The 26,784-nt window shown below is 33.9% G+C and overlaps 2 protein-coding genes across 2 annotated transcripts in view; both read left to right on the top strand.

Moving 5' to 3' along the window:
- Positions 1-26,784, top strand: part of LOC123664785 (inward rectifier potassium channel 2-like) — a 36,945-nt gene extending 10,161 nt beyond the window's left edge. Inside the window, exons 3-10 of the mRNA XM_045599263.1 lie at positions 11,316-11,507; positions 15,798-15,869; positions 16,675-16,785; positions 17,670-17,776; positions 22,433-22,582; positions 24,710-24,829; positions 25,621-25,719; positions 26,585-26,784. Of these exons, the coding sequence (XP_045455219.1) occupies positions 11,316-11,507; positions 15,798-15,869; positions 16,675-16,785; positions 17,670-17,776; positions 22,433-22,582; positions 24,710-24,829; positions 25,621-25,719; positions 26,585-26,708 (975 nt within the window). The 3' untranslated portion in view covers positions 26,709-26,784. The remainder of the gene's footprint in view (positions 1-11,315; positions 11,508-15,797; positions 15,870-16,674; positions 16,786-17,669; positions 17,777-22,432; positions 22,583-24,709; positions 24,830-25,620; positions 25,720-26,584) is intronic.
- LOC123664784 lies at positions 4,124-7,147 on the top strand. The gene is made up of 2 exons (XM_045599262.1): positions 4,124-6,704; positions 7,009-7,147. The coding sequence occupies exons 1-2, from the start codon at positions 4,911-4,913 to the stop codon at positions 7,075-7,077; spliced, it is 1,863 nt and encodes a 620-aa protein (XP_045455218.1). The 5' UTR covers positions 4,124-4,910; the 3' UTR covers positions 7,078-7,147.

The following is a 26,784-nucleotide window of genomic DNA, read 5'->3' as shown; positions in this document are numbered from 1 at the left end:
GCCTGTTCTATTGGCTGTTGTTCGTCAAGTTTTCTTTCCATTCGTTTGAGTATGATCTTTGCAAATATTTTATATAGATTGGACATCAAACTTATGGGCCGATAATTTCCGATATCATACTCATCGCCTTTTTTGTACAGAAGGATTATATTAGATTTAGTCCATTGCTGTGGAATCATTTCCATGTTGATGATCTCATTGAAAAATTCTCTGAGAATAGGTGTTATTGTATGTTTTACTTGTTTTAATATTTCGTTGCTTATTCCGTCAGGTCCAGGAGCTTTATCATTTTTTTGGGTTTCCAAAGCAAATTCTATTTCTTCTTGCATGATGCTGGGTACAGGTGAGATGTCAAACAGTTCTATTTCTTTTTCCTCTGCAGTACTTTGATATAGTTCCTTGTAGTATGATGTAGCGATTCCTAATATTCCTTGCCTTCGCTTCTCCTTTAATCCATTGTTATGTTTCATCTGTACGATCCAGTCCTTTTTGTTTGTTAACTCTTTATATGCCTTTTTTATTCCTCTTGTCTGTAAAATATGCCTTTCAATTGTTTCCATTCTACTCTGTATTCTGTCTTTTCTTATACTTGTTTTTATTTCTTTGCTCAATTTTGCTATTTGCTTTCGACTATCGTTAGTATTCTTTCCCTTGATTAAGTCAGCTCTTTGATTCAGAAGGTTCATAGTGTTTGTAGTCATCCACTTGTTAGATAGGTCTTTGCTACAAGTCCCTTGCTGAATAGATGTTTTGATTGTTCTTTCTAACCAGTTATATTTTTCTTGCAACTTCATATTTGTTGTGTCTTGTTCATAATTTGTAGGTTTTGATATTATATAATTGCCTATTTGGGCTGTTTGGTATTTATTAGGTTTTCTATTTATTGTATTATTTCTAGGTCTTGGGTTCTTTGGCGGGATTGTCATTAGCTCTGCTCGAATCATCCGATGGTTGGTATTGAAGTTAAAATTACTTATTACTGTAATATTTAAAAAGTATCTGCTTTTATTTGTCATTATGAAATCTATTTCATTTTTTGTTTTTCCGTCTGGCGATATCCAGGTCCACATTTTCTTTTTTTTCTTTTTGAACATTGTGTTTAAAACTTTCAAACAATTTTCCTGAGCAAAATATATAAGCTTTTCTCCGTTTTTACTTCTGGTCTTTTTTCGATATACAAAAGGTCCTAGAACTGTGTTTTCTTCTGGTTGTTGAACTCCAATTTGGCCGTTGAAGTCTCCCATTACAATAAGGTTCTTGTAAGTATGGTCTTGGATTGTTTTATTTAGTTCTAGGTAGAATGAATCTATTGATCCTGAATCGTATTGTTCTGTAGGCGAGTATACTTGTATAATGGACCATGGATCTTCGTATCCCGGTAGCTTAAGATTAATCAAAGCTATGCGTTCTGATATTCCAATGAAGCTCTCCACATAATTTAGTAGGTGTCTTTTGATGATAAATCCAACACCATGGTGACCTGGAGTCGTTCCTATATAATATAAGAGGAAGTCTGGGTCTGATAATTCTTTCTCCCGTTCGCCTTACTTCACTCAGGCCGATGATGTCCCATTTGATCTCTTTTAAAGCATATATGAGTTCTGCAAGATTTTCCTCGTTTTTCAATGTGAGTACATTAAGGGCTGCTATATAAATTTTTGGAACTTTTAGTTTCCGACGCCTGTTTTTGCTATTTTTATCTTGTGTTGTTGGAGGGTTGTGGTTTTTTTCCCCCACGAGGACCAGTCGTCTTGGGGGAGAGATATTTGTTTCTTTATTGTCAATTACTTTGTTTATTATTGTTTATTATTTGTTTGCTGTTTCTGGTGACCAGTGTTTAGTTGTTATTGTTCTTCAGCGTCTAGGTTTCCAGTAAAGGATGACGATCGACCTTTCATTTTATCAAATGCGTTAATTCTTTTGTTGGATAAAGTGTTTAATGTCTTTTGTTTCCTCGGATGTGCATCAGTTTCAGGAGGGGTAGGTATCTGTCTTTTCCTCTTCTCCTTTATAGTGTTTCTTTTAACAATTAATTTATCATATTTAATGATGGCAAAATTTCCTTTTTCCTTTCCTCTATAAGCTGAGGTTGTAGCGCCTTTCTTTTTTCTAGTGTTTCCTTGGAGTAGTCTTCTGCAATATATATATATATTATTTAGTTTCTTTTTGTTTTCCATAATTTCCCTCTTTTTCCATCCGCTTACAAAAGAAAAGAGTACAGGCCTCTGTTTTCCACTTTTTTGTATGTTTCCAATACGGTGTATTTTGTTTATTTCCCATTCTTCTACATTTATTTCCAATTCTTGTAAAAAGCATTCCCTTACTTTTGTAAATAGTTCTAACGTAGACTCTTTTTCTTCTTTCATCCCATAAATTATGATATTGTTAAATTTTTTATCTCTTTCCATATATTCCACCTTTTTCTCTAATTTAACTAGTTCATTTCGCAGCTTTTTGTTTTCTTCAAGGACAGGTTTAATTTTTTCGTCTATTTTCTCCATAATAGTATTGGTTAATTCTAGTATTTGTTTTTGCATTTCTATTTTCAATTTGCTGTATAAAAGTTCGAATTGATTTTCCATATTTAATGGGGAGTTTTAATTTTCGTTGCTGGCAACACTACGGTGACTTTGACGTTGACAGTCTTCTACGATATTGAGAATTGTCTATAAATGAATATTCGTAACCTACCCACCACTTGCGTCTTCTTCAATTTTGGTCTTCGTAATTGTCGCAAAATTATACAATATGCACTGTTTGATATGCGTAACACGCAAATAGCACTTTGTTTTCTTCATATCGTTAAGTAACTTGGAAAACTACTGTGTGTTTCTATTTATTTGCAAATAATTTTTCGGAACGTTGACACTGTGTTGTTTACGATATGACAGCCGGAAACCTCACAAAATACTAACTTTCGAATAAAATTGAATCATTGAATTCGATTTACTGAGGTCACAGCAGGAAATTTCCTACTCAAAATACGGAGCAGCCTTACTGGTGTAGTACCCCGGACCTTACAGAAGATCACAGCTAAATAATACTGTTTTCAAGCAGTTTTGTGTTCCTGTGGTGAGTAAGGTGACCAGAGTTCCTGGGGGGGGGGGATTAGGGATTGGGTCGGCAACGCGCTTGCGATGCTTCTGGTGTTGCAGACGTCTTTAAGCTACGGTAATCGCTTACCACCAGGTGAGCCCTACGCTTGTTTGCCGACCAAGGTATATACATATATATAAACCAGTTAAATCTTGATATGTTCTGTGTTTGTAATGAGAACAACTCTTTTTTGAAGGCAGTCAAAAAGACAACCTTCCTTTCAGTTCCACAAACTTTCCTTGAGCTTGTCTTTTTAAGTCTCGAAGTACTAAAGTAAATAACCTTACATTTTCAACAATTTTAATTGCATTACTTATCAACTTTATAAAGAGCAACCCCATATATTGACTTATTCGTTAGCATTGGTTACATAATTACAAGTCTAAGCAATACAGATCTTTCGATTTCGATTTTGCTTATTATATACATTTTTGTAGAAAGCTTTAGGGGAGGCCTATGCTCAGCAGTTCGTGAGCTGATGATGATGATGATGATGATACATTTTTGACAATAATTCGTATGAAGCTAAATAACACTGCTTTCAAGTTGTGTTCCTGTGGTGGGTAAAGTAGAGAGCTCGTTGGGAGGGTGGGGGATAAGGTCGGCAACATGTTTTCAATGCTTCTGGTATTACAGCCGTGTAGGCTACAGTAACCGCTTACCACCAGATAAGTCGTACGCAAGTTAACTGACCTAATCGTATCATCATCATCATATCATTTCAGCCTATCGCAATCCTTTGCTAGACATAGGCCTCTACAAGTTCGCGCCAAAAATTGCGAGAATCGTATAAAAAGGTTTATATGAAAAATCCAATCTTTATGGAGTAAATTTATTGAGAGACTTTTGAGGCCTGCCAATAGTCTAGGTACTCTAGGTCATATTGTAACAAACATCCTTGCTATGACTTGTTATTTACTTGAAATATTTTAACATGATAATAATATAAACAAGGTTGCAACGTGAATATAACTCGTGATTCGATACTAGGTCATGCATTTGAATTTAGGCGAAACCCTATTGTTCAGTACATGAACATAAATTGTAAAATTATTGTAGAATTATAGTGAAAAATAGTGCATCATAGATAATAAAATTAGTTAATTAAATAAGTCTCAAAAAAGGTGTAATAATGGCAATAATTTATCTTTAATATTAAAGTTTTGTGTATGGCAATTTTCCTTTCTCTCTTCTCTCTTGGACGGCCATTGCGTTAACATATAAAAAATTGTGTGCATTAATTTAGAGTCAAAATAATAAAATAAAGTTATTGAGAAAATTAAAGTATGTTTCATTAACATACTTTAGTGGTCCTTCGATTGTTAATTGAATAAAATCAGTGATTCGTCGTAATATTACCCGGCGTGCTTGCTATGAAAGCACATAGTGTCGGTGGCGGATACCTATGGTGAAAACACAAGTTCGTGGAGCATTCATCCTATGCATGGTGCCCAAGAAGTTGCTGGAGGCCTACGTAAGTTCCCAAATCTATATTTGTGGACGAATTTCATACTTTCTTCGTTGGAGTTTTTTCAATTGGTGTGAAGTTGGTTGGGAGTGTGACGTCACGATCAACGCATAAATAGAGCAGCCATTTGCATTTCGTTCGCCGCATCAAAGAACAGCGAGACGCTAACTTCAGCACGAAACGTCAGTCAAGTGTGACAATAGTGTTCTGTGGTGACAATCATCTGTCACTTGCACTTGACACCTCCCGGCTGTCATCCTATAGCTTCGGACAATACATTGTCGTGTTTTAAATCTTTTATAAGTTTATTTCGCAATTGGAATATTTTTCACGTAAACATTATAAAATGGAGACGGAAATTAAACGTCTTAGGATAAAAAGGCGACAACTTAAAGCAATAATTACAAGGATCGAGTCTTTTATAAAAGACCCGGTTGCGCTAGCTGCTGCAAGCAAGGACATGTTGCAGGCAAGAAAGGAGAAGCTTGTAAGTACATTGAAACAATACGAAGAAGTATCCTTAGATATATTGTCAATTGATGAGAAAGACGGTGAAAACATATCAGATGTTGAGGAAAAGTATTTTCAAATTTTGTCAAAATTAAATGAAACCCTAGGTTTATTAAGAAACGGTGAGAGTTTAGCTAGTGTTAGCATTTCTAATTCTAAATTACCAAATATTGATATATGTAGTTTTGATGGAAAAGACTTTACAAAATTTAAATCTTTCATGGACTTATTTTTGGCAGTAATAGATAAAAATCAATCTCTTTCCAATGTTCAAAAATTATTTTATTTAAGAAAATATGTTACTGATGATGCTCTTTCTTTAATTATTAACTTACCGATTGAAAATGAATCATATCCAATTGCCTTAGAATTGTTAAACAAGCGTTATGACAACAGACCACGTTTAGTGTCTAATCATATAAACATTTTGCTAGATTTACCTCAAATGCAAAGAGGAACTGCAGCTATAATTCGGTCATTCGTATCTGATATAAGACAACAATTGTATGCACTTAAAAATTTAAATATGCCCACCGATAGTTGGGATATGTTGTTAATATCAATATTAAGTCGCAAATTAGATTCATACACCAATAGGGCTTATCATCTGGATAAGGTGGACTTTGATCAAATGCCTACTATTGATGGATTTCTGACTTTTTTGGAAAAGCGTGCTATGGCGCTTGAGGATAGCCCCACATTAAAGGGTGCACCTTGCTATGAAGGTCCTCGTTTTAAACAGAGTCCTAAGGCAATAAACACCGTTATCAAAAAAGCTTGTTTATTTTGTAACAGTATGGATCATCCTATATTTTTATGTCCTAAATTTAAAATGAGTACCATAAATGAGCGACTCAATTTTGTCAATTTAAATAAACTTTGTAAAATATGTCTACGTGAGCACAGCGACAAATGTAAGTTTAATTTTAAATGTAAAACTTGTAAACATGCACACAATTCACTCTTACATGAAGAGAAAAAAGATATTGTAACTTTGCACTCTAACAGACTGTTATTCAATAATGTAACTTCTGTTTTGTTACCTACTATACAGGTAAAGATATTTGATAAGTATGGACAAGAATTTTATGTAAAGGCCCTACTAGATAGTGGCAGTCAAGCTTCAATTATAAAAAGGTCTCTTGTTGAACAGTTATACTTAAGTCCTATTTCTCAAACATGTAATATCATAGGTGTAGGCAACAATAATAATCAGGTCAGTCAAATTGTAAATGTCACATTGAGCTCACTAATTGAAAATACTCAATTTCAGGTAAAATGTCATGTAGTGGATTCCATAACCACAAAATTGCCTCAAAATTATTTTGATTTAAGTAGCTTGGAGATACCCAAGAGTGTTACGTTAGCTGATGTCAATTTTAATGTCCCTTCTGAAATTTCTTTATTACTCGGCGCAGATTTGTACTTTAAGACCTTATTACATGGTCACATTTATTTAAATAATGGATTGGTGTTACAGAATACTCTATTCGGGTACATAGTGGGTGGCTCAATGGCATGTAATAATATAAAAAATGATACTACTTTAGTTATTAACCATGCGGTAGAAAATGAAGATAAGTTGAGTGACATAATGGAAAAGTTTTGGTTGTCTGAAAAAGTTCCTGAGGTGACTAATAAAGTAAATTGTGAATTTCAGAAAGCTGAACGTATCTTCAAAGATACTATGAGTTTAAAAAATTGCAGATTTTATGTAGATTTACCGCTAAAGACTTCGTTAAATATGTTGCATATTGGAGATACATTTACAGCTGCACTTCAGAGATTTTATTCATTAGAAAAGATGTTTCAAGCTCATCCTAGATATTTTAACCAATATAAATGTTTTATTGACGAGTACATATCTTTGGGACATGCTAAAATAGTAGATATAAATGATTATGATGTTTATAGTGACCCTGTTTATTTTCTAGCTCATCATGCAGTGCACAATGAGCATAGCAAGACAACCAAATTGCGGGTTGTGTTCAATGGGAGTCTGAAATCACAATGTAAAATATCACTTAATAATGTCATGTTAAATGGACCAATAGTTCAAAGTGAGTTATTTGATATACTAGTATTATTTAGAACTTATCGCTATACATTGATGTGTGATATTGAAAAAATGTTTAGGCAAATTTTCATTAATTCTATTCACACGCCTCTGCAAAATATTTTGTGGCGAGATAATCCACAGAAACCTATAATTTGTTTACAGTTGCAAACAGTTACCTATGGTTTGAAATCATCTACATACTTAGCTACAAGGTGTTTGTTGGAGCTTGCTTATATCTATAAAGACAGGTTTCCACTAGCTGCAGATGCTATAATTAGAAATACTTATGTAGATGATATAATATGTGGCGCTGACAACATAGATCAGCTTCGGAATCTGAAACAAGAGCTTATACAATTATTAAGCCTTGGCAGTTTTACACTACATAAATGGTGTTCAAATAATACACAAATTTTAGAAGATATACCATCAAATAGGAGGTATTTTGAGCATATTAATATTAATAAAGACAACATGATTAAAACTTTAGGATTAAAATATAATATACTTACCGATTCCTTCGTATTTTCATGTCCAGCGCAAGATTTAAAGTTACTTAAAACTAAAAGGGAAATTTTAAGTTTTATAGGTAAAATATATGATCCTTTGGGACTTATTGGCCCTATAATAGTTACAGCTAAATTGTTTATGCAAAGTTTATGGAGTTTAAAAATAAATTGGGATGAGGCTATACCCTCAAGCCTGCTAGATAAGTGGTATAAATTTGGTGAAAGTTTAGAGAAGATGAATCCCATCAATACTCAGCGTGGTATTGTTTTTGGTGATACTAATAATGTAGAGCTGCTCGGTTACTGTGATGCTTCATTTGATGCAATAGCATGCTGTCTCTATTTAAGAGTTTTTCATAGAGATGGTAGAGTTAGTGTAGCCTTACTGTGTTCTAAGTCTCGAGTAGCACCTTTAAAGAAAACACTCACAATTCCAAATTTAGAACTAAATAGTGCTCTTCTTCTCTCTCAATTAACACACAAAGTAAATAATACACTTAAGGCGCGTTTTCCTTTAAGAACGATTTTGCATTCAGATTCACAGATAGTTTTAGCTTGGTTAGGTAACAAGAACATAAAGAAAAATACTTATGTTTCAAGAAGAGTAAGAGAAATTACAGATTTAACTAAAGATTTTACCTGGACCTATGTCAAAGGTAAAGACAACCCTGCAGATTTGTTGTCGCGGGGAACTGCTCCACATAAATTGGAGGAGAGCTACATGTGGTTTCATGGACCACAGTACTTGTCTGATAAATACTATGAACATATTATGTATGATTATAAATCTTGTGTAGTGACGGATAGTATGCCGTGTGATACCCTTATAAATAGTGATAAATCAGTTAAAAAATTTTGTAATGTAGGACAGTTCGATTTAAGTGAGGATATATTCTATAGATATTCAAATTTTTATAAGTTAAGAAGAATTATTGCACTTATTTTAAGATTTAAAAACAACACACAGAATCCTAAAAATAAATTATGTGGTGCAATAACACCTAAAGAATTATGCACTTCTCAAGTTATGATTTTTCGACATATACAGGAAATACATTTTCATAATGAAATAAAATCACTTACATTAAATAAACCTGTAAAATCAAACTTAAGTAGCTTACACATTTTTCTTGATCATCAACAATTAATAAGAGTAGGAGGACGTTTAGATAATGCACCAAACATTTCGTATGATAAAAAGCATCCAATAGTTTTACCCAAGTCAGACCATGTTACACATACTCTTATAAATTCTGAACATTTAAGACTATTACATGCTGGAGCTAAGTTAGTTCTCAGTTCATTATCGCAGGCATATTGGATAGTAGGTGGTATTCGCGAAGTCAAAAAGGTACTCCATAGGTGTATTGGATGCTTCCAAATCAAGGCCGCAACTGCTAGACAGCTTATGGGTTCATTACCTGCAGAGAGAACTACTCCCGCTCGACCTTTTGAGGTAACCGGTGTTGACTTTTGTGGTCCATTTGAAATGAAAATAGCTAGAATTCGTAAACCATTAATTACAAAAGCATATATTGCCTTATTTGTTTGCTTTTCTACTAAAGCAATACACTTAGAATTAATCAGTGACCTTACCACTGAAACCTTTTTAGCATGTCTTCGAAGATTTATATCTAGACGAGGTGTACCTAATAGAATTTATTGTGATAATGCAAAGACATTTAAGGGTGCTTCCAATTATTTAACTGAACTGTATAATCTTTTAGCGTCTAAACATAATATGGACTCTGTACATCATTTTTGCTCTGATAAATTAATTAATTTTAAGTTCATACCTAGTTATGCCCCAGAGTTTGGTGGTTTATGGGAAGCTGGGGTAAAAAGCGTAAAGTATCATTTAAAAAGGGTTGTGGGTTTTGCCTGTTTAACCTTTGAAGAGCTTTATACTATTATTACTCAAATAGAAGCCATATTAAACTCTAGGCCCTTGCTCCCTATGAGTAGCGATATATCTGACTTAACATATTTGACTCCGGGACATTTCCTAATTGGGGCTCCTCTCACTAGTATACCAGAACCGAACCTTTCAGATATTAATATAAATAGACTTAAGTTTTGGCAAATTTGTACTAAAATTAAACAAGAATTTTGGAAATTGTGGAGCAATGACTATTTAACTCAACTACAAAATAGACCCAAGTGGAAATATAATTATGATAATTTAAAAGAGGGTGACTTGGTCATTGTGAAGCAGGTTAATGTGCCATCATTATATTGGCCCATGGGGCGCATTGTTAAAACATTTCCTGGCTCTGACCATAAGGTTAGAGTGGCTGAAGTAAAGATGGCAAATGGTAGAACCTATGTTCGCTCTTATCAAAAATTATGTCCGCTTCCTTTAGTTAACTAGTAGATTATTTATAGGCCAAAGTTTCTTATATCTTTAGAATGGTATAATATTGTTAAAATAATTTAGTTTTAATTTAAAGTTGCATTAGGTTTAAGATGTAAGACTATGTTTAATTTCTCATACATACACATTTTACACAATTTATATTCTCATACTAGTATAGTTTTGTTTTTTGTCAAGCTTGCCCCGCCAACTATGTTCAGTACATGAACATAAATTGTAAAATTATTGTAGAATTATAGTGAAAAATAGTGCATCATAGATAATAAAATTAGTTAATTAAATAAGTCTCAAAAAAGGTGTAATAATGGCAATAATTTATCTTTAATATTAAAGTTTTGTGTATGGCAATTTTCCTTTCTCTCTTCTCTCTTGGACGGCCATTGCGTTAACATATAAAAAATTGTGTGCATTAATTTAGAGTCAAAATAATAAAATAAAGTTATTGAGAAAATTAAAGTATGTTTCATTAACACCTATTGCTTCAAGTGCTAAGTCTTTAGAATTCATAGAATTACTTGGATTGTAATAATGCTTTACCATGTCAAACAAAAGTACATCAGTAATGATTAATGACTAATTCTTTGAACTTATTTTCAACAGTTTTATTAGTCTATTAATTTTGTTATAATTGTATTCCAATCAACTTTGTGGTATAACGCTGTAAAGAAAATTTTTACTATCTACTACTCTCTACTATTACCTACTATTCTACTAGTACTATTCCTAGACAGCTACTTTGAAAGATGACTGAGATTAACTCAAAAATAATAATCGAATTCTATCAGAAAGACAAATAGTTGGACTAGTTAAGCATCATTTTCGATAGTAAAATCGTGTCTGCATATCAGAAAGACAAATAGTTGAACTAGTTAAGCATCATTTTCGATAGTAAAATCGTGTCTGCATATCAGAAAGACAAATAGTTGAACTAGTTAAGCATCATTTTCGATAGTAAAATCGTGTCTGCATCTGTGAAGCAGTTTGACATATCAAGCATTAATCTTACTCCTCGGGAAATCCAGACCTGAATCCAATGATGTAGAAGACGTTCAACTTATTTCTAAAGAGAAATACGCTTTAATCAAACTGTGGGTAGCTTAAAATTATTGCGAAAGAATAACATCTATTTAGAGATTTCAATCCCAGAGCTCAATCAATAACCAAGGGACTAATATGCGGGATTGATCAATCCCCAAGGGATCCCGCTTTGTAAAACTGGCACTACAAGTTTTTGTTTGGAAAATCAACTTTTATTGGACTTTATCTAACAATCATAGATGATTTATTTTCTCTCTCCAGATAAATCTCCGATGGCGCTGGATCGTCATTGGTACTGTTGTGATCCACTTTGCGATCTGGCTCGTTTTTGCTGTGTTCTGGTACATCAGTGCGCTGGCTCACTACGACTTCGAACCTGAACCCCCTCAAAGAGCTTGCGTCACCGGTGGAAAGGACTTCGTCACTATATTTCTGGCTTCTGTTGAAGCACAGGTAAATACACATTTATTACATAAATCACAGATAAAACGATAATATCATTTTCTACTAGAGAAACTAAGGTCGTGCGGAGAGAACTTTTGTAAGCTGGTAAAAGAAGAAAAAAAGAAGAAGTCTAAATATAAAAGAAGTCTAAATATAAAAGCAAAAGGTAATCGTTTGCTTAATATGAGGAGAATTTTAGGTTTCTTTATTATTTATACTTTAGGTATATTAAAAGTCTAATAATGGACCTATATGGTTAAAACACTATCCACAATATCTCCATATTAAATTTCAAAATTTTGGTATGACCAAAACTATGAGAATAAAATCCTTTGATCGATACCTCAGAAATATTCTAACGGAAATATTTTTTAGTGTGCGGTGGCTTATACATCATTGCTTGACATTTCGCTTTTCAGGAATTTTTAGCTGTTTGCTTTCAGATACGGATGGCACTGTTGTTGTAAAATTATCGCGTTTATCAAGACGCTGTTAAGATTTTAATTCGCTATTTACATGTTAAATTTTGTGCAATTATGATCAGCTAATTTTTTTATAGTGTTTTGGAAATAGAATTTATGACATAATTAAATATATATTGATATTTATATAAATTGAATATAATTTTTTTGCGACGGGGTGTGAATTGAGTATGAACAGAAAAGTTTGTAATATTAGGCTTTCTTCTATATGAAGAAAAGATACTAAAGTATAAAATTTTCGGAAAATATAAAGAAAATATACATATTTAAATATAGTCTTGAAAACTTAAATTATAATAATACAACTAAGTATAGTCATGATAGCATATACAGTTTTAAAACTGTTCGATTTACTTCAAAACAAGGAGCGGTTCTCAATTCGATTTTGACAATTCTTTGTTTCGAAAACAGATGCTTGTCTTTTGTTTTTATTTCAAATTGAGCGGGATCTAACAAGTAGTCCTGGAGTTAAATTTAATAACATGTATCTACTTATCTATCGATACTTATCGATGTAAAAATATCTGTGTGATAAAATATGTGTCTAACAAAAATGTGTAAAAAAATACAGTGAAAAAAAAGTGTCTATACTTATCGATGTAAATCGAAGTTTTTTTTTTTTGTTAAAACACAGGTCGCCGTCCCCGAAGAATACAATAATAATTACAAAAATGCTACTTTAAAAAAAATTATCTCTTTTGCTCCTTAAATACTTACTTGACGTAGGCTTATAATTGATAGCATTGAAAAAAAGGTTATTTTTTTTGTATGTTAGAAATGATTAAGTTAAACATGCCTGAGAAACATTAATAATTAAAATACAGATAAGTCATCGTTTAAGCTCTATAATATCCATTATCATTTTGTTCTTCATACACTGACTCGAGTGAAATTTTACACTCGTTACTTGTCATTTTATGATTTTTAGGGTGCAAGTGATGATGATAATAGTTTAATATCGTCTTATTATCGTAAGATGATAAAATGATTACTGTATTTATCACTTCGTTGAAATATTTTTACGAGAACATGATGACTGTTTGTCAATACTTACAAGTAGAATACATTTCGACAATGTTATATTAATACTTCGTTCTCGTAATTTAAGGTCTGTTTAAATATATGAATACTATTATACCATATGTACATATATAAAATTCTCGTGTCGCGGTGTTTGTAGTTAAACTCCTCCGAAACGGCTTGACCGATTCTCATGAAATTTTGTGTGCATATTGTGTAGGTCTGAGAATCGAACAACGTCTATTTTTTATCCCTTAAATGTTAAGGGTAGTCCAACCCTACATTTTTTTAATTTTCAGATAAAATTTTTATTTTTATTTTATATTGATTTGGCGTTGAAAAATACATAAATTTTCACCCGTCTACCACTAGCCCCTATTTTAAATGGCGTTTAGCGGCAAGACAACGTTTGCCGAGTCAGCTAGTAACTCTATAAAATCCTAAAAAAATATAGAACAGATCTATTACCGCCCACAGATCCCAAAAATTGCATAAGATTAAAACTATAATATATACAATTGACATTTATCATTTTATTACGCGGACAACGAATTATAACTGATATTTAACAAATAAATGTTAGGTATAATATGTTCAATTATACTCAATATACATAAACAGTTAATGCAAATTACACGAACGCTATATGTACCCTCATTAATCATTTACGCGCCGCAGATCAAAGGACTCTATAATTAGCAATTAGTCAAAATTGGTGAATCGCTTCTGATTGACCAATTTCTGAATGACCAATTGAATAATATTTTCGGTAATTGATTGAAAACGACTTGTTCATTATTTGAATTACGAATTACTTGTTTTAATGTTTGGTAGAGCGGAGTAAACTCTATTTCTTTTTAAAGTGAAACTTTTATTCTATCGATCCAAAAAATTTTGTTCATCTATCGCATGTCGCATGTCGCATTTCGCAAATGTTCCGCGGTATTTGTGTGTTTTGATCTGTGAATTAATGTTAGTGTTTTTATTCACTAAAGTTTCACTTGTGCTGTTGCGCGAAATGTTATTTTAAAGTCTACTTGTATAAAGTAAATTTAGAATTTATGTTCCGATTAGCTGATTTAGCTAATCTACGACACAAAGGTAACTGAGGTAAAGGTTTAACTGAGGTCACAGTAGGAAATTTCCTGCTCAAAGTACGGAGCAACCCGACTGGGGTAGTACTCCGGACCTTACAGAAGATCACAGCTATTTTTTTCTATTTTTTTTTTAAATAAAAGATCCTGGGGAGATTGGGGATTGGGTCGGCAACGCGCTTGCGATGCTTCTGGTGTTGCAGGTGTCTATAGGCTGCGGTAGTCGCTTACCATCAGGTGAGCCGTACGCTTGTTTGCCGACCAAGTGACATAAAAATAATAATAATAATAATAATACTGCTTTCAGCAGTGTTGAGTTTCTGTTGATGAGTAAAGTGACCAGAGCGACGGGGGAAAATTGGGGATAGGTCCGGCAACGCGCTTGCGATGCTTCTGATGTTAAAGACGTCTATAAGCCACGGTAATCGCTTACCATCAGGTGAGCCGCACGCTTGTTTGCCAACCTAGTTATATAAAAAAGGCCTTTGTAAGTATCTTGTCAGGCGTTGAATGTTAGCGTCGTTCGTTTTAAATCTGTTTGTTAAGAAAATGGCAAGGTTTAAAAATTCATATCATGATAAACACGTCTCGTCAATCAATCTCCTCGAATAACAGATAACGCAAAAGTGGTAATTAATTTTAACGTATTTAAAGTATAACAAATAAAGGATCGGCGACGTGTTGGCGAAACGTGATCGTTGCGACAACACGTCGTCGATTCTTTCAAGAGAAACATTTGTATTGGTCATACAGATGTTTGGCGTGGTCTGGGCGTTTGTGAAGTCCTTGTGAGTCTCTCCTCCATGCCTCGGAGAGCACGTTAAGCCGTTGGTCCTGGTTGTAATCATGTATGTACACCTGATAGCGATGGTTACTCAGAGTGGGGGAAATATTCGCCAACCCACATTGGAGCGTGATTGATTAAGCTCTGATCCTTCTCATATATGGGAAAAGAGGCCTATGCCCAACAGTGGGATATTACAAGCTGATGCGTAATAAATAATTTAAATAATATATAATTTATGATTTAAGAGAAAATAAAACGCTGTAACTATACTAATTTTATTTATTTTATATTTTATTGTACACCACAAATACATTCCAAACAAAGCTTAAAGATAGTTATACAGACTTTGAAGTATAAGTGGACTTATAGCCATAATGGAAAGTTAATCATTTCTTCCTGAGAACCAATCTTGAAATAGATTGTTTTCTAATATCATTGTTGATAAGTTATAGTAATTATTTCACCTGTGAAAGCTATTTGTGTGTTAGCCAAATCATTAAGTAATCACTCGCTATTCGTTTCTCGCTGAACCCTTCGAGTCAAGGATCAATCGGGCGAGACAGATAAATTGCATAATCATAGGGTCACGTTCCGACGCACGCGATCTTATCAACTGTACTAATTTTATATTATATTAACTTAATCTGTCGAAGTAGGGATTATTCCGATATATTTCCGATTCGGAAAGTAGCTTAAATTTACAAAAGACTTCCAAAAATTGTGTCGCTTTCCTGTAGTTAGTAAGGTAGCCTTACCTTTTGTGAAGGGGGTGAGGTAGCGTCGGGAGGCACTTTTAATGCTTCTGGTATTGTAGGTTTATAAGCTATATGCTTGCAAATGGTTCATAAATTCGGGTTTCCGTTATGGTAATGTTGTTTTTAATTAATGTAAGAAAAACTTTAAAATTTTGTTTCAGACAACGATCGGGTTCGGGGACCGCGCTATTGACGAAGAATGTCCCGAATCAATATTTCTGTTCATTATGCAGGTATTCAGTAAACAGTTTTTTCAGTAATTAAGTTTATTAAATGTAAAAAAAACGTTAAAAAAAACAGTTATTGTGTAACAAAACTTTAAATTACAATGTTTATCTTAATTATTTAATTAGTCAAAAGAATTCTGCGTTATTTTCTCATTATAATATAATTCTTGCCTCATGACTTTATTCGCCACTTCTCTTGTGGATAACTTAACTATGTACAGATTCCCTTTTATGACGTTGCTATAGAAATATACATTTAAGTAACTAGTCGGTTACATGATTTTAGTGCTGGAGTAAGATTAATTAATATTTAAAATAAGGTACGGTTACGGGCCAAAAAACTTATGAAATGGAAGAAAATATAAAACAGGATAAAACTGCGAATATCATCAAGTGAAATGAAATATAAAAGAATAGTTTGAGTAAAAATATAAGAGCATGTTTATTTCGAATACATTTTTGTCGAGCCTTGTGAAATAAAATAGCAAACTCGAAAATTGCAAGCATTGCTCTCGAAAACTTTAGGGATGTTTATGAATATTCTATAATATAAAAATGAGTCGCTGAATGTGTTGCTAAGCGCAAAACTCGAGAACGGTTGGACCGATTTCGCTAATTCTTTTTTTAAAATATTCCTTGAAGTACGAGGATGGTTCTTACGGAGAGAAAAATTCTAAATAAAAAAAAATTAATAAAATTAAAGAATCGACTGTTAGGCGATACGAAGTTCGCCGGGTCAGCTAGTATTTTATAAAAATGTCATGTTAAAAGGAAAACAAACTTATATTTTATTCTTTTTTTTAACTTTTAGTTAATACTCGGCACCGGTATGTCTGGTGTTTTGACATGCGTCGTGTACGCCAAACTAACGAGACCTGAGAAATTGTCACGAGATGGCGTTGGCTTCAGTAAGAAAGCTGTGGTAAGTTTATTTCAAGCTTTAAATAATAACAAAATATTTGATTTATTAGTATATAATACTCTATTAATTCTATATACATATCTCTATAAAATGATCAACGTCCTTTTCTATCTATTTACATAAAACTTTCAATCTTAGACCTAAATAGTTTTTACGAAAGCATACTAACCCTTTTTACCCTTTTTAAGATTAACTAAACTAAATTTAGTCATAATACACATATTATACAACACAGTTCCACAACCACCTTGGAACTTAAGAAGCCGACCGATGGCGGGATAACCATCCAACTGCTGGCTTTGAAATACACAGGCCGAAGACGGGCAGCAGCGTATTCAGTGCGACAAAGCCAGTACTGCGGTCACCAACCCGCCTGCCCAGCGTGGTGACTATGGGCAAAACACATGAGTTCACGTTATTTTTGGCGTAAACTTGTGGAGGCCTATGTCCAGGAGTGGACTGTATAGGCTGTAATGATGATGATGACACATATTATACTAATATTTATAATTCCCGTTACTCTTGTGTGTCTTGTATTACTTATATAAATTCGACACTAGATGGCGACTGCAGTCTCATCTTATATATAAATTTCTCGTGTCACAATGTTAGTTAAAATACTCCTCCGAAACGACTAGACCAATTTTTACGAAATTTCGTGTGCATATCGGATTGGACTGAGAAGCGGCCAACATCTATTTTCCGTACTCCTAAGTTATAAGGGGGGGGGGGTTATTAAGGGGGTTAATAATATATATGGAAAAACAACGTTTGCGGGGTCAGCTACTATTATATAGTATTCGTTCAAGAAATTATTCGCCTATGTAGATATTTTCACTAATATTTCGTAGTATCATTAGTATTGAGGTTTTATATTTCTTCAGATATGCATGCGAGATGGGCGGCTTTGTCTCATGATACGTGCTTGGGATCTCAACTATGACCACATCATCAGTTCCGAATTTACAGCACACTTTATTAATACTCGTAGGTAAGAATAAATAATTACAATTATTATGACAATATAAAACAAGTACTATAAAAATTAATTTACTTACGAAATACTTTTTTTTTTAATTTTTTATTTATTTCATATGAATCACCCACGATATACTGTGTAGTCATAATTATTATTACACTGTTGTTTAGTCTGCGTACAGTTACTATTACAGGTGTACACAGCATTAGGTCTAGTTAAAACAATGTATAATTTAATTAGCAAGTAAATATGATTGTCATAAAAAAATATAAATATAATAAACGCACCACGCTATTTTGATATGTCTTATACCTAATGCTTAGAAAAAGATGAAAAGGTAAAATTTTCACATAACCAAAATTCTAAATAAAAGGAAAGAATTTAAAACATACAAACATCTCTACAAGACGCATTTTTCATAAATTTTTTAACCGACTTCCAAAAAAGGAGGAGATTCTCAATTCGACTGTATTTTCTTTTTTTTATGTACATATGTGACATCAATACTTTTGACTGGACCGATTTCGACAAAAAATTTTTAATCGAAAGGTGGTGTGTGTCATTTGGTCCCATTTAAATTTATTTGAGATCTAACAATTACTTTTTGAGTTATATCTAATAATGCGTTTTTACTTGACGCTTTTTTCGTCGACCTACGTTGTATTATACCACATAACTTTTTACTGGATGTACCGACTTTGATAAAAAAAATTTTGTTGGAAAGTAGGTATGCTTAGTGTGGTACCATGATAAGAAAACCACGATTTGATGATGGGATCCCAGAAAAATCGAGGGAAACTCTCGCATTACTTTTTACTGGGTGTACCGATTTTGATAATTTTTAATTTAATCGAAATCTGATGTTTATCGTATGGTCACATGGAGTAATCTTTGATAATGCGTATTTACTTGACTATTTTTTCATCTACCTACGTTGTATTACTTATCGATATGATTGAAGTCGGTTTTTTTTTCGTTTGCCTGCAAACACAATTATTATACAACTTGGTCAGCAAATAAGCGTACGGTCCACCTGATGGTAAGTGTTATGTGAGTTTACCTTAGCCTAAAGACGGCTGCAACACAAGAAGCATAGCAAGCGCGTTGCCCAATCAACCCACAACACTCTCCAAGAGCTATTGCCGCCTCACTCACCACAGGAACACAAAGTTATTTGAGAGCAGTACTATGGAGCTGTGATGTCTGTAGGTACTTATCAGTCACGCTGCTATAGATTTTCAGCAAGTTATATAGGTACTCTGTGCCCTACCTCAGTTTCTAAACTTTTATGACTAAACGTCAACAACACTTATGTAAACACGTGGACGTTAATATGTCTCTGTGCATATCATGTAAACAAACAAGTCGTAATCAAACGAAGTATTACGTATGGTACGTAATTGGCGCGACCTTGGCACTTGGCAATTGACTTTAACGGCTCTCTTTAATCGAACCGTTTCATTAATGGACGTGACGTTTCGACAAGCTCATTATACACTTAATTTATTGACTAGCTGAATCCCGTGGATGTACTTCATGACATTTTGAAATGAAAGTAATTACTTAATTTTTATTGTTTTTATTTTTTTCTAGGGTTGGTACACAACATAGTAAAATTTATAAAAGAAATACAAAATTTGATTCAATATAAAAGTCAATTGCGATCTTCTATCCTTTTAAAATGAAATTAGAGAAAACGTGCAAAAAAGAAAAAAAAAAAAACAATATAATAACCGAAAAAAGAACTTGTTTTCAAGTCAAACTAATTAATACAATTAATACCCTTGGGAAACTTAATTTACATAATGTGTGTACCAAGGTACGCTTCAATTTGTAATATCTCACTTGTGGGCATAGCGTGCGTAGTGAATTAAGCTCTGATCCTTCTCGTACATGGGAAAAGAGGCCTATGCCCAGCTGTGGGCTGAAGCGTAACCTTACTTAGCTCATCATAAAAAAGGTTGTAATTTAATTATATTTTCTTGTATTGAATCAAATTATATTTTTATGCGTACATTTTAACTTAATACATTTCCCACAGCTGGGAATAGGTCATTGTACTTTTAAAAACATGTAGGTAGTGATTTCCCAGTAGTATTGTGTACGAAGAGATGAAGGTTTTGTCTTGCCTTATCTTATCTTTCCGAACACGAGATTAATTTGTGACAAAAACACTTGAAAATAATACAGAATTTGGTACGCACAACATTCCGGTTAAGATCTACTAATATAGGTCACTATGACATCTCCTTCTATCATTTTGACACCAGCAATTTATACTAAGCTAACTCTTAAAAGTGATCTTTACAATAGAGGCTTATAAAAGGGAAAAAACGTGATACCTTTTATATTAATTAAGAAACTTATTTGAAATTTGGTATCTTTAATAGTTAATTTATTCATTGCAATTTCACAATTTTTTTATTACGTATAAAAACACATTTTATCAAGTTCGCATTAAAAAAACAAACTTATCGAAAAGCCGAATTGGCGTAGTATTAATTGTTGGTGTCGATTTTGTGTACGACATCACAGCAAGAACACAGCTGGGCTTTTTAGTAGTAACTTTATTAACGGGGGAGAAAAGTGCTTATGTTAAAGTAGACTAATATGTATAATTTACAATTTAGTAAGAAAAAACGAGTGTGCTTTAGACCACACGACTGAAGCAAAACTTCTGCACAATAGCCCTGCACCGTGTCTTAGATATACGGAACTGGTTATGAGAGGAATATAGAGAAATTGTGTGCTCGCAGCTTTCTCTCTTGTTTCGTTCGCCTTGTCCGAGCACACTTTTCGTAACGCTTTCGTCACGCTTTCACCAGCTTACTCCCTAAGTCAGGTGTGCGTAAGAAGTTTTACTTCAAAAATTATATCAGTAGTCTATCACTAAACTGCGATCTCAATCAGTCAACCGTGTTTTGGGAAAATAAATTAAGTATTATTTTTATTGTTTTGAAATATCTTCCCCAATCTATATCTTCTCAGCAATTCCACTTGAGAAGTACCTACTCTACCTTACAGAAGATCGCAAACCAATAATAACGCTTCAGCCTATAATATCCCACTACTGGGCATAGGCCTCTTTCCCCATGTAGGAGAAGGATCAGAGCTTAATCCACCACGCTGCTCCAATGCGGGTTGGCGGATATATTCCCTACTATGAATAACTATCGCTATCAGGTGTACATGATAACAACCGGGACCGACGGCTTAACGTGCTCTCCGAGGCACGGTGGGGAGACCCACAAGGACTGTACAAACACCCAGACCACGGCAAACACCTGTATGGCCAATACAAATGTTTGTCATATGCGGGGATCGAACCCGCAACCGCCAAGCGCAACAGGTACAATCCATGGCTGTAACCGTTGCGCCAACGCGGCGTCAACGCCGCTAATATTGGTTTCAAATAGCGTTGTTTTCTTGTAGTGAGTAAGGTAGGCAAAGCTATTGGAAAGGTCAAGGGTAGGGTTGGCAACGCGATGAAAATTGCTCATTAATCAATTGCTCTCATAGCTACTATTGGTCGCTGGAGCTCTAGTAATTTTTTTGCAAATAATGCAATTGTGATTCTCAGGAGAAACGTTGACAACATTGAAATCAAATTACAAATTGTTTTATTTAAGTAGACACTTTACGCACTTTTTGACAGCTAACACAGATTTGAAATGAACACTGTTGAGTAGAAACGGAAAAAAAAACTCCATTGCTACTCTTAAACCATCACTCGTACATTCATTTAACAAGGACATGACATGCCGCAATTATCTGTAAATAATTAGTTCTAAGTTATTCTTAGTGAAGGAAATAATCAAAGTATTTAAAAAAAATAATTGATATTTTAATCTTGTGACTTCAAAGCATATATTTGTAATTACATGAATGTAGAGGTCGGTAGTAGGAAATCCTAGCAAGCAAATCGTGATCTAATATAAGCAATGTACACAGGTGTTGAATAACTACTGTTATTAATTTCAAGTACTTTTTCATTACTTATCTATTATTTATTACGATATAACTAGTAAATCGCTGTGGCTTCACTCGGGTTGAATTTACGAGGGTTCAAATGAGAATCCCCGTGGGTTTTCCCACCGTGCCTCGAAGAACACGCTAATCTGTTGTTCCTTTGTGGACTGTAATTATTTTGTTTCATTATAAATTTTTACTGGTTGTACTGACATTGAGGTTTTTTTAATCACAAGCTAGTAGGTTTCATGACAATGCCTCGGCGCAACGGTCACAGCACTGGTTTGTGGCTGTTGTGCTGGTGGTTACGGGTTCGATCCTCGCACATGACAAACATTTGTATTGGCCATACATCTGCCGTGGTCTGGGTCTTTGTGCCGTCCTTGTGGGTTTCCCCACCGTGCCTCGAAAAGCACGTTAATCCGTCGGTTTCAGTTGTTATCATGTACACCTGATAGCTACCGTTACTCATAGTAGGGAATATATCCGTCAACCCGAATTGGAGCAGCGTGGAAGATTACGCTCTGATCCTTCTCCTACATGAGGAAAGAGGCTTATGGTTTTTAAGGCTGCACGTGGTTCCATTTCAATCTTATCGATATCCGACGATTACTTTGAAAGGTTTCTATAATTGTTTCAACGATTAAAATCTACGAAGTCAACCGTATGTAGTATCACAATAAATAAATTACATTTCAGAACCAAAGAAGGAGAAGTGATCCGTTACTACTCGCAGAGTTTGAATCTTCAACAACGACAGTTCCTACTGTGGCCTGTTACCCTGGTACATGAGATAGACGAGTCGAGCCCGTTCTACAGATTTACACCGAAGGATTATACTGAACATAGGTAAGAAAGAAAAATGGTTCAGCAGTATGGGAGGTTTACTCCTTAAAAAGCGGCATAAGGAAGGATGTTGTATGAAAAAAATATTGGGGGTCAAATTGTATAAAATAGTAACGCAGAGCATTAAGGCTGAGACTAGTCTCTTTGGCAAGAACGAGATAAGTATATTTTTAAATATTACGGAAATCGTTCTTAAAGAGTGAGCTCCAGTCGCAATTTGGAGCTGACATGTAAACTTTTTTATTTAACTCCTGTTGCGTTCTGCTACCATAGTATAATAAATAACGCTAGATGGGTCTGGTCAAAGTTTTAGAGCACTTTGTGGGTCAGTATAAATTGAGAAAAAACAGGTCCTAACGACCTACTCTACCTTCTGCTTTTAAAGTCTTTTTGTAACTTATTTGTAGGATAAACACAATCCAGATCCCGTGAAACTGGCCTTGAAGCAAAGGGTTCTTTTGAAACTGTTGCATTTTTGTTTTGTTAAGTTATCATAATTCTTTATTGCGATATACTCGTAGATGTGCGAATAGAACAGTTCCCTCTGTTCTAAACATAACATGTTACCCTAGTACACAAAATGAATTGAAGTTTGTTTACTTGGGTTTTATTTCACCACACGCATACATAGTGTGGGACATCCTTCGGCCCGTTGGACCGACGATCTACGTAAGTTTGCCGTTGTAGGCTGGATGACGATTGCGGAAAAGCGGGGCCTACGTCCAGCAGCGGACTGCAGTAGGCTGAACTGACTGACTGACACATAACAGAGATATTATTTAAAGAAGTAGTTTACGAGCATTTTATGTGTTTCATGTGTTTGTTTGCATGTAATTATTACGGTTATTTACAAAGTTATTTTTTAAATATCATTTATTATAAAGGTAGGTAAAATAGACTTTTAATATATTTATAAGAACCGGATAATAATTACATATATTCATATTAAAAATAATACCGACACGGTCAGTCGGAGACGCGGGTTCGAATCCCGCTGGAGCGGTCAATTTTTGATATGATATTCAAAAATGTTTAGAATTCCTAATGTGTGGGTAACACAAAAATAAAATCGTACATATTAAAAATAATAAATAAAAAAAATACATTTTAAATTTAATAACCATCTAAAACTTAGGCTGTCATTCAGATATATAAAAAATATCAGTTATTTTTATTGCAATCATAGGTAATTTTATTTATTAAATTTATTTAAATAGTGAGGTATCTTTTGTTTATCACGATTGTATGTTTATGTCGCCGCACGGGCGAATTATAAAAGCGACAGCCGAAGGTTGCAAAAAAAGCAAAGTTTAATTTAAAATTAAATTTATTTTTACTAACTTATAATTAATAAGACGTGACAATTGTTCGATGTGAGAAACAAGAGTGACTTAAAATTAAAGATCGCTCAGTCTGAGCATCGGGTTGTTTTGGGTTCTTCATGTTGGGTCGTTTCACACGGTGGCCAGGTGCGATGCTCAGGTGCGATGCCATGGTGGGAAAGTTTCGTAACAAGCTCCGGCTACCGATTCGAGACGTGTGAATGTTTCGAAGCAAACTCCAGTCAGCAAATCCTGGCGTAGAGCGTTTCGTAACAGGCGCAGTAACAATAGTTCGTCATTTGAACTTATAATTTGATCGTTTTATAATAAGTTCAGAGGCTGTTAATAGCTCATTGCAATTTAAAGGATATTACTTTTATTTTAATCGTTTTGCCTCCGTTATATTTTTAGAAATCAAGCGATATAGACGCAATTCAAAATAATAATAATAAAAAGAGTGAGTGCTTAAGACCGCCACCAATACGTTACCAATAACAACTATTATGTGTGTATGTGTGTGCGGTGCGCCAAAAAAATTTACACTTAAAAAAATGCGGGTTACTTTCTAATACGATAATTTAAAAAGTTGACAACTATACTTTATAGCACACATACATTAGCTAGCCCAACACACGTATCCTTATCATACAAACAGTCAAATACGGAAATTCGAAATAACCCTTACATTTATTACAGTAAACGTTATAACTTAGGAAATAGGGTCTCATTTATGCATACAAGATTTATATTTATATTTATACATACGTATAGAAAAAAACTGTTTTTGTTTTTCCTTTATTAAATCCAGCTACGAGATAACAGTGTGCCTCAAAGGCGCTTCTGCGTCGATGGGCACCTTCACACAGAGCCAGACGTCCTACCTGCCCAGAGAAGTGGTGTGGGGCCATCGCTTTCCCCCTGTTGTCAAGTAAATATCTTTTACGCTAAGAACCGTCCGTTTTTTATACTAATTAGTTTTTGTTAGTAAATTCTATCGCTAAATTTGTTCTATTATTGATGAATACTTTTAATCTAAATAGCTTGCTGGTAAAATAATTTCATGGGTATTAAAATTGATATCAGAAGAAAGGGAAATGGATGAGGATTGCGGAAAACCGGGATGTCTGCCGCGAACTTGGGGTGTCATATGTCCAGCAGTGGACTGCAATAGGCTGAACTGACTGACTGACTGAAATAATTATAGATTTGATCTTTTACAATTTATGTTTCAAAAAAATAAAAGGTGTAAAACATTGACCTTGTAATACGGATTAGTACTTGAAATTATTACAAAAAATGTTTTTTTTAAAAACTAGTTCTTTATTCTGATATCATTAAATTAAATATCTACAAATATGTACACAATACACACGGTCGTCTGTTCCTAAAGTAAGCAACTCAATGCTCGTGTTATAGGTAACAACCGACTGGTATAGCTACATTTCTTTTTTTTAATAAACATCCTTATAAATAATACATATATAAATATATAAATAAATATATATTGCACCCAGACTCGGGGTGGGAATCGAACCCACAACCCTCGGAGCAGAAAACAGGGTCACTACAAACTGCGCCAACAGGCTAGTCTATTCGAATAGTACAATTTTTTTCGTATTTTTCCATAGATACTTACTAAAGATATTTTTTTATATAACTTACATTTATTTACACAACCCTACCAAATATAATTAATTTCTAATTTTATTTAATTTTTAGGTACGATGTTCACAAACAGAAATACGTGATAGAACAATCAAAGCTGGACACCATCGAACAAGTACTCACTCCATATTGCAGTGCCTACCACTTGTATAGGTATGCTTATCATTATAATTACAAATGCTAGTCTAAGATATTTTTAGGATTGATTTGTTAAATGATTCAGCCTTTCTCGATATAAACTATTTATCTCCATGTATGAGAATGGTTAGTTTAATCAGCCACGCTGCTCCATTACGGGTTGGCAGCTAATTTATCTACTACGAGTAACGCTATCAAATTTAAATAGCATTTGATGGACATCCAAATCTGTACACGCAATAAAAAGTTATGAGGTAACACACATAAAAATACAGTCGAATTGAAAATATCCTTCTTTTTTGAAGTCGGTTAACAATAAAACAAACAAGTATGTTTAAAGGTGGAGCTAGCTCCTAGCCCTCTCATTCTCTTTTCGTAACTTCGCTATAATGACTACTTTCCTGCAATTTTCTATACTAGCGACCCGCCCCGGCTTCGCATGGGTGCAATGCTGATACTAAATATACCACAGAATATCTTTATTTATAGTGTGAAGCTAACTTATGACATGGTACACAACTTACAAACAACATTCAAATATGCGTCGTCAGATTACACGTTGTTACAGAATGCGTTGAAGAAATAAAGGTTCACTGCCCTTTCCCTATAGGTGATAGCGTGATAATATGTATCCTATATGTTGACCCGACATCTTAATAACATTCGTGCCAAATTTAAAGTAAATCCACGCAGTACTTTTTGAGTTTATCCCGGACACACATACAGACAAACAGACGAAAATTCTAAAAACTACATTTTTGGCTTCGGTATCGATTGTAGATCACACCCCAAGTATTCTTTTAAAAATATATTCAATGTACAGTTTTTAATTTCCTACCATCTTATTATATGTATAGATAACTATAGTGTTTTTTTTCAGCACATCCAGTCCAGCTTCAGAAAAGACAGAACCGCCCGGAAGTCCTGGAAGCTTCCAGGAGAAGGTATCGACCTTCCATCCCAAAAGAATATCGTCGTTCAGAAGAAAAGGCGCGAAGACATAAAACATTTGTGTGATTAAATCATAACTACTGTTATACTTTTCATATCATCATTAAAATTACTATGTACTGTAATGGA

Source organism: Melitaea cinxia, chromosome 22 (assembly GCF_905220565.1).
Source record: "Melitaea cinxia chromosome 22, ilMelCinx1.1, whole genome shotgun sequence".
NCBI lineage: Eukaryota > Metazoa > Arthropoda > Insecta > Lepidoptera > Nymphalidae > Melitaea > Melitaea cinxia.
Note: the sequence above shows the minus strand (reverse complement) of the source record. Positions and strands in the feature narration are given on the sequence as shown.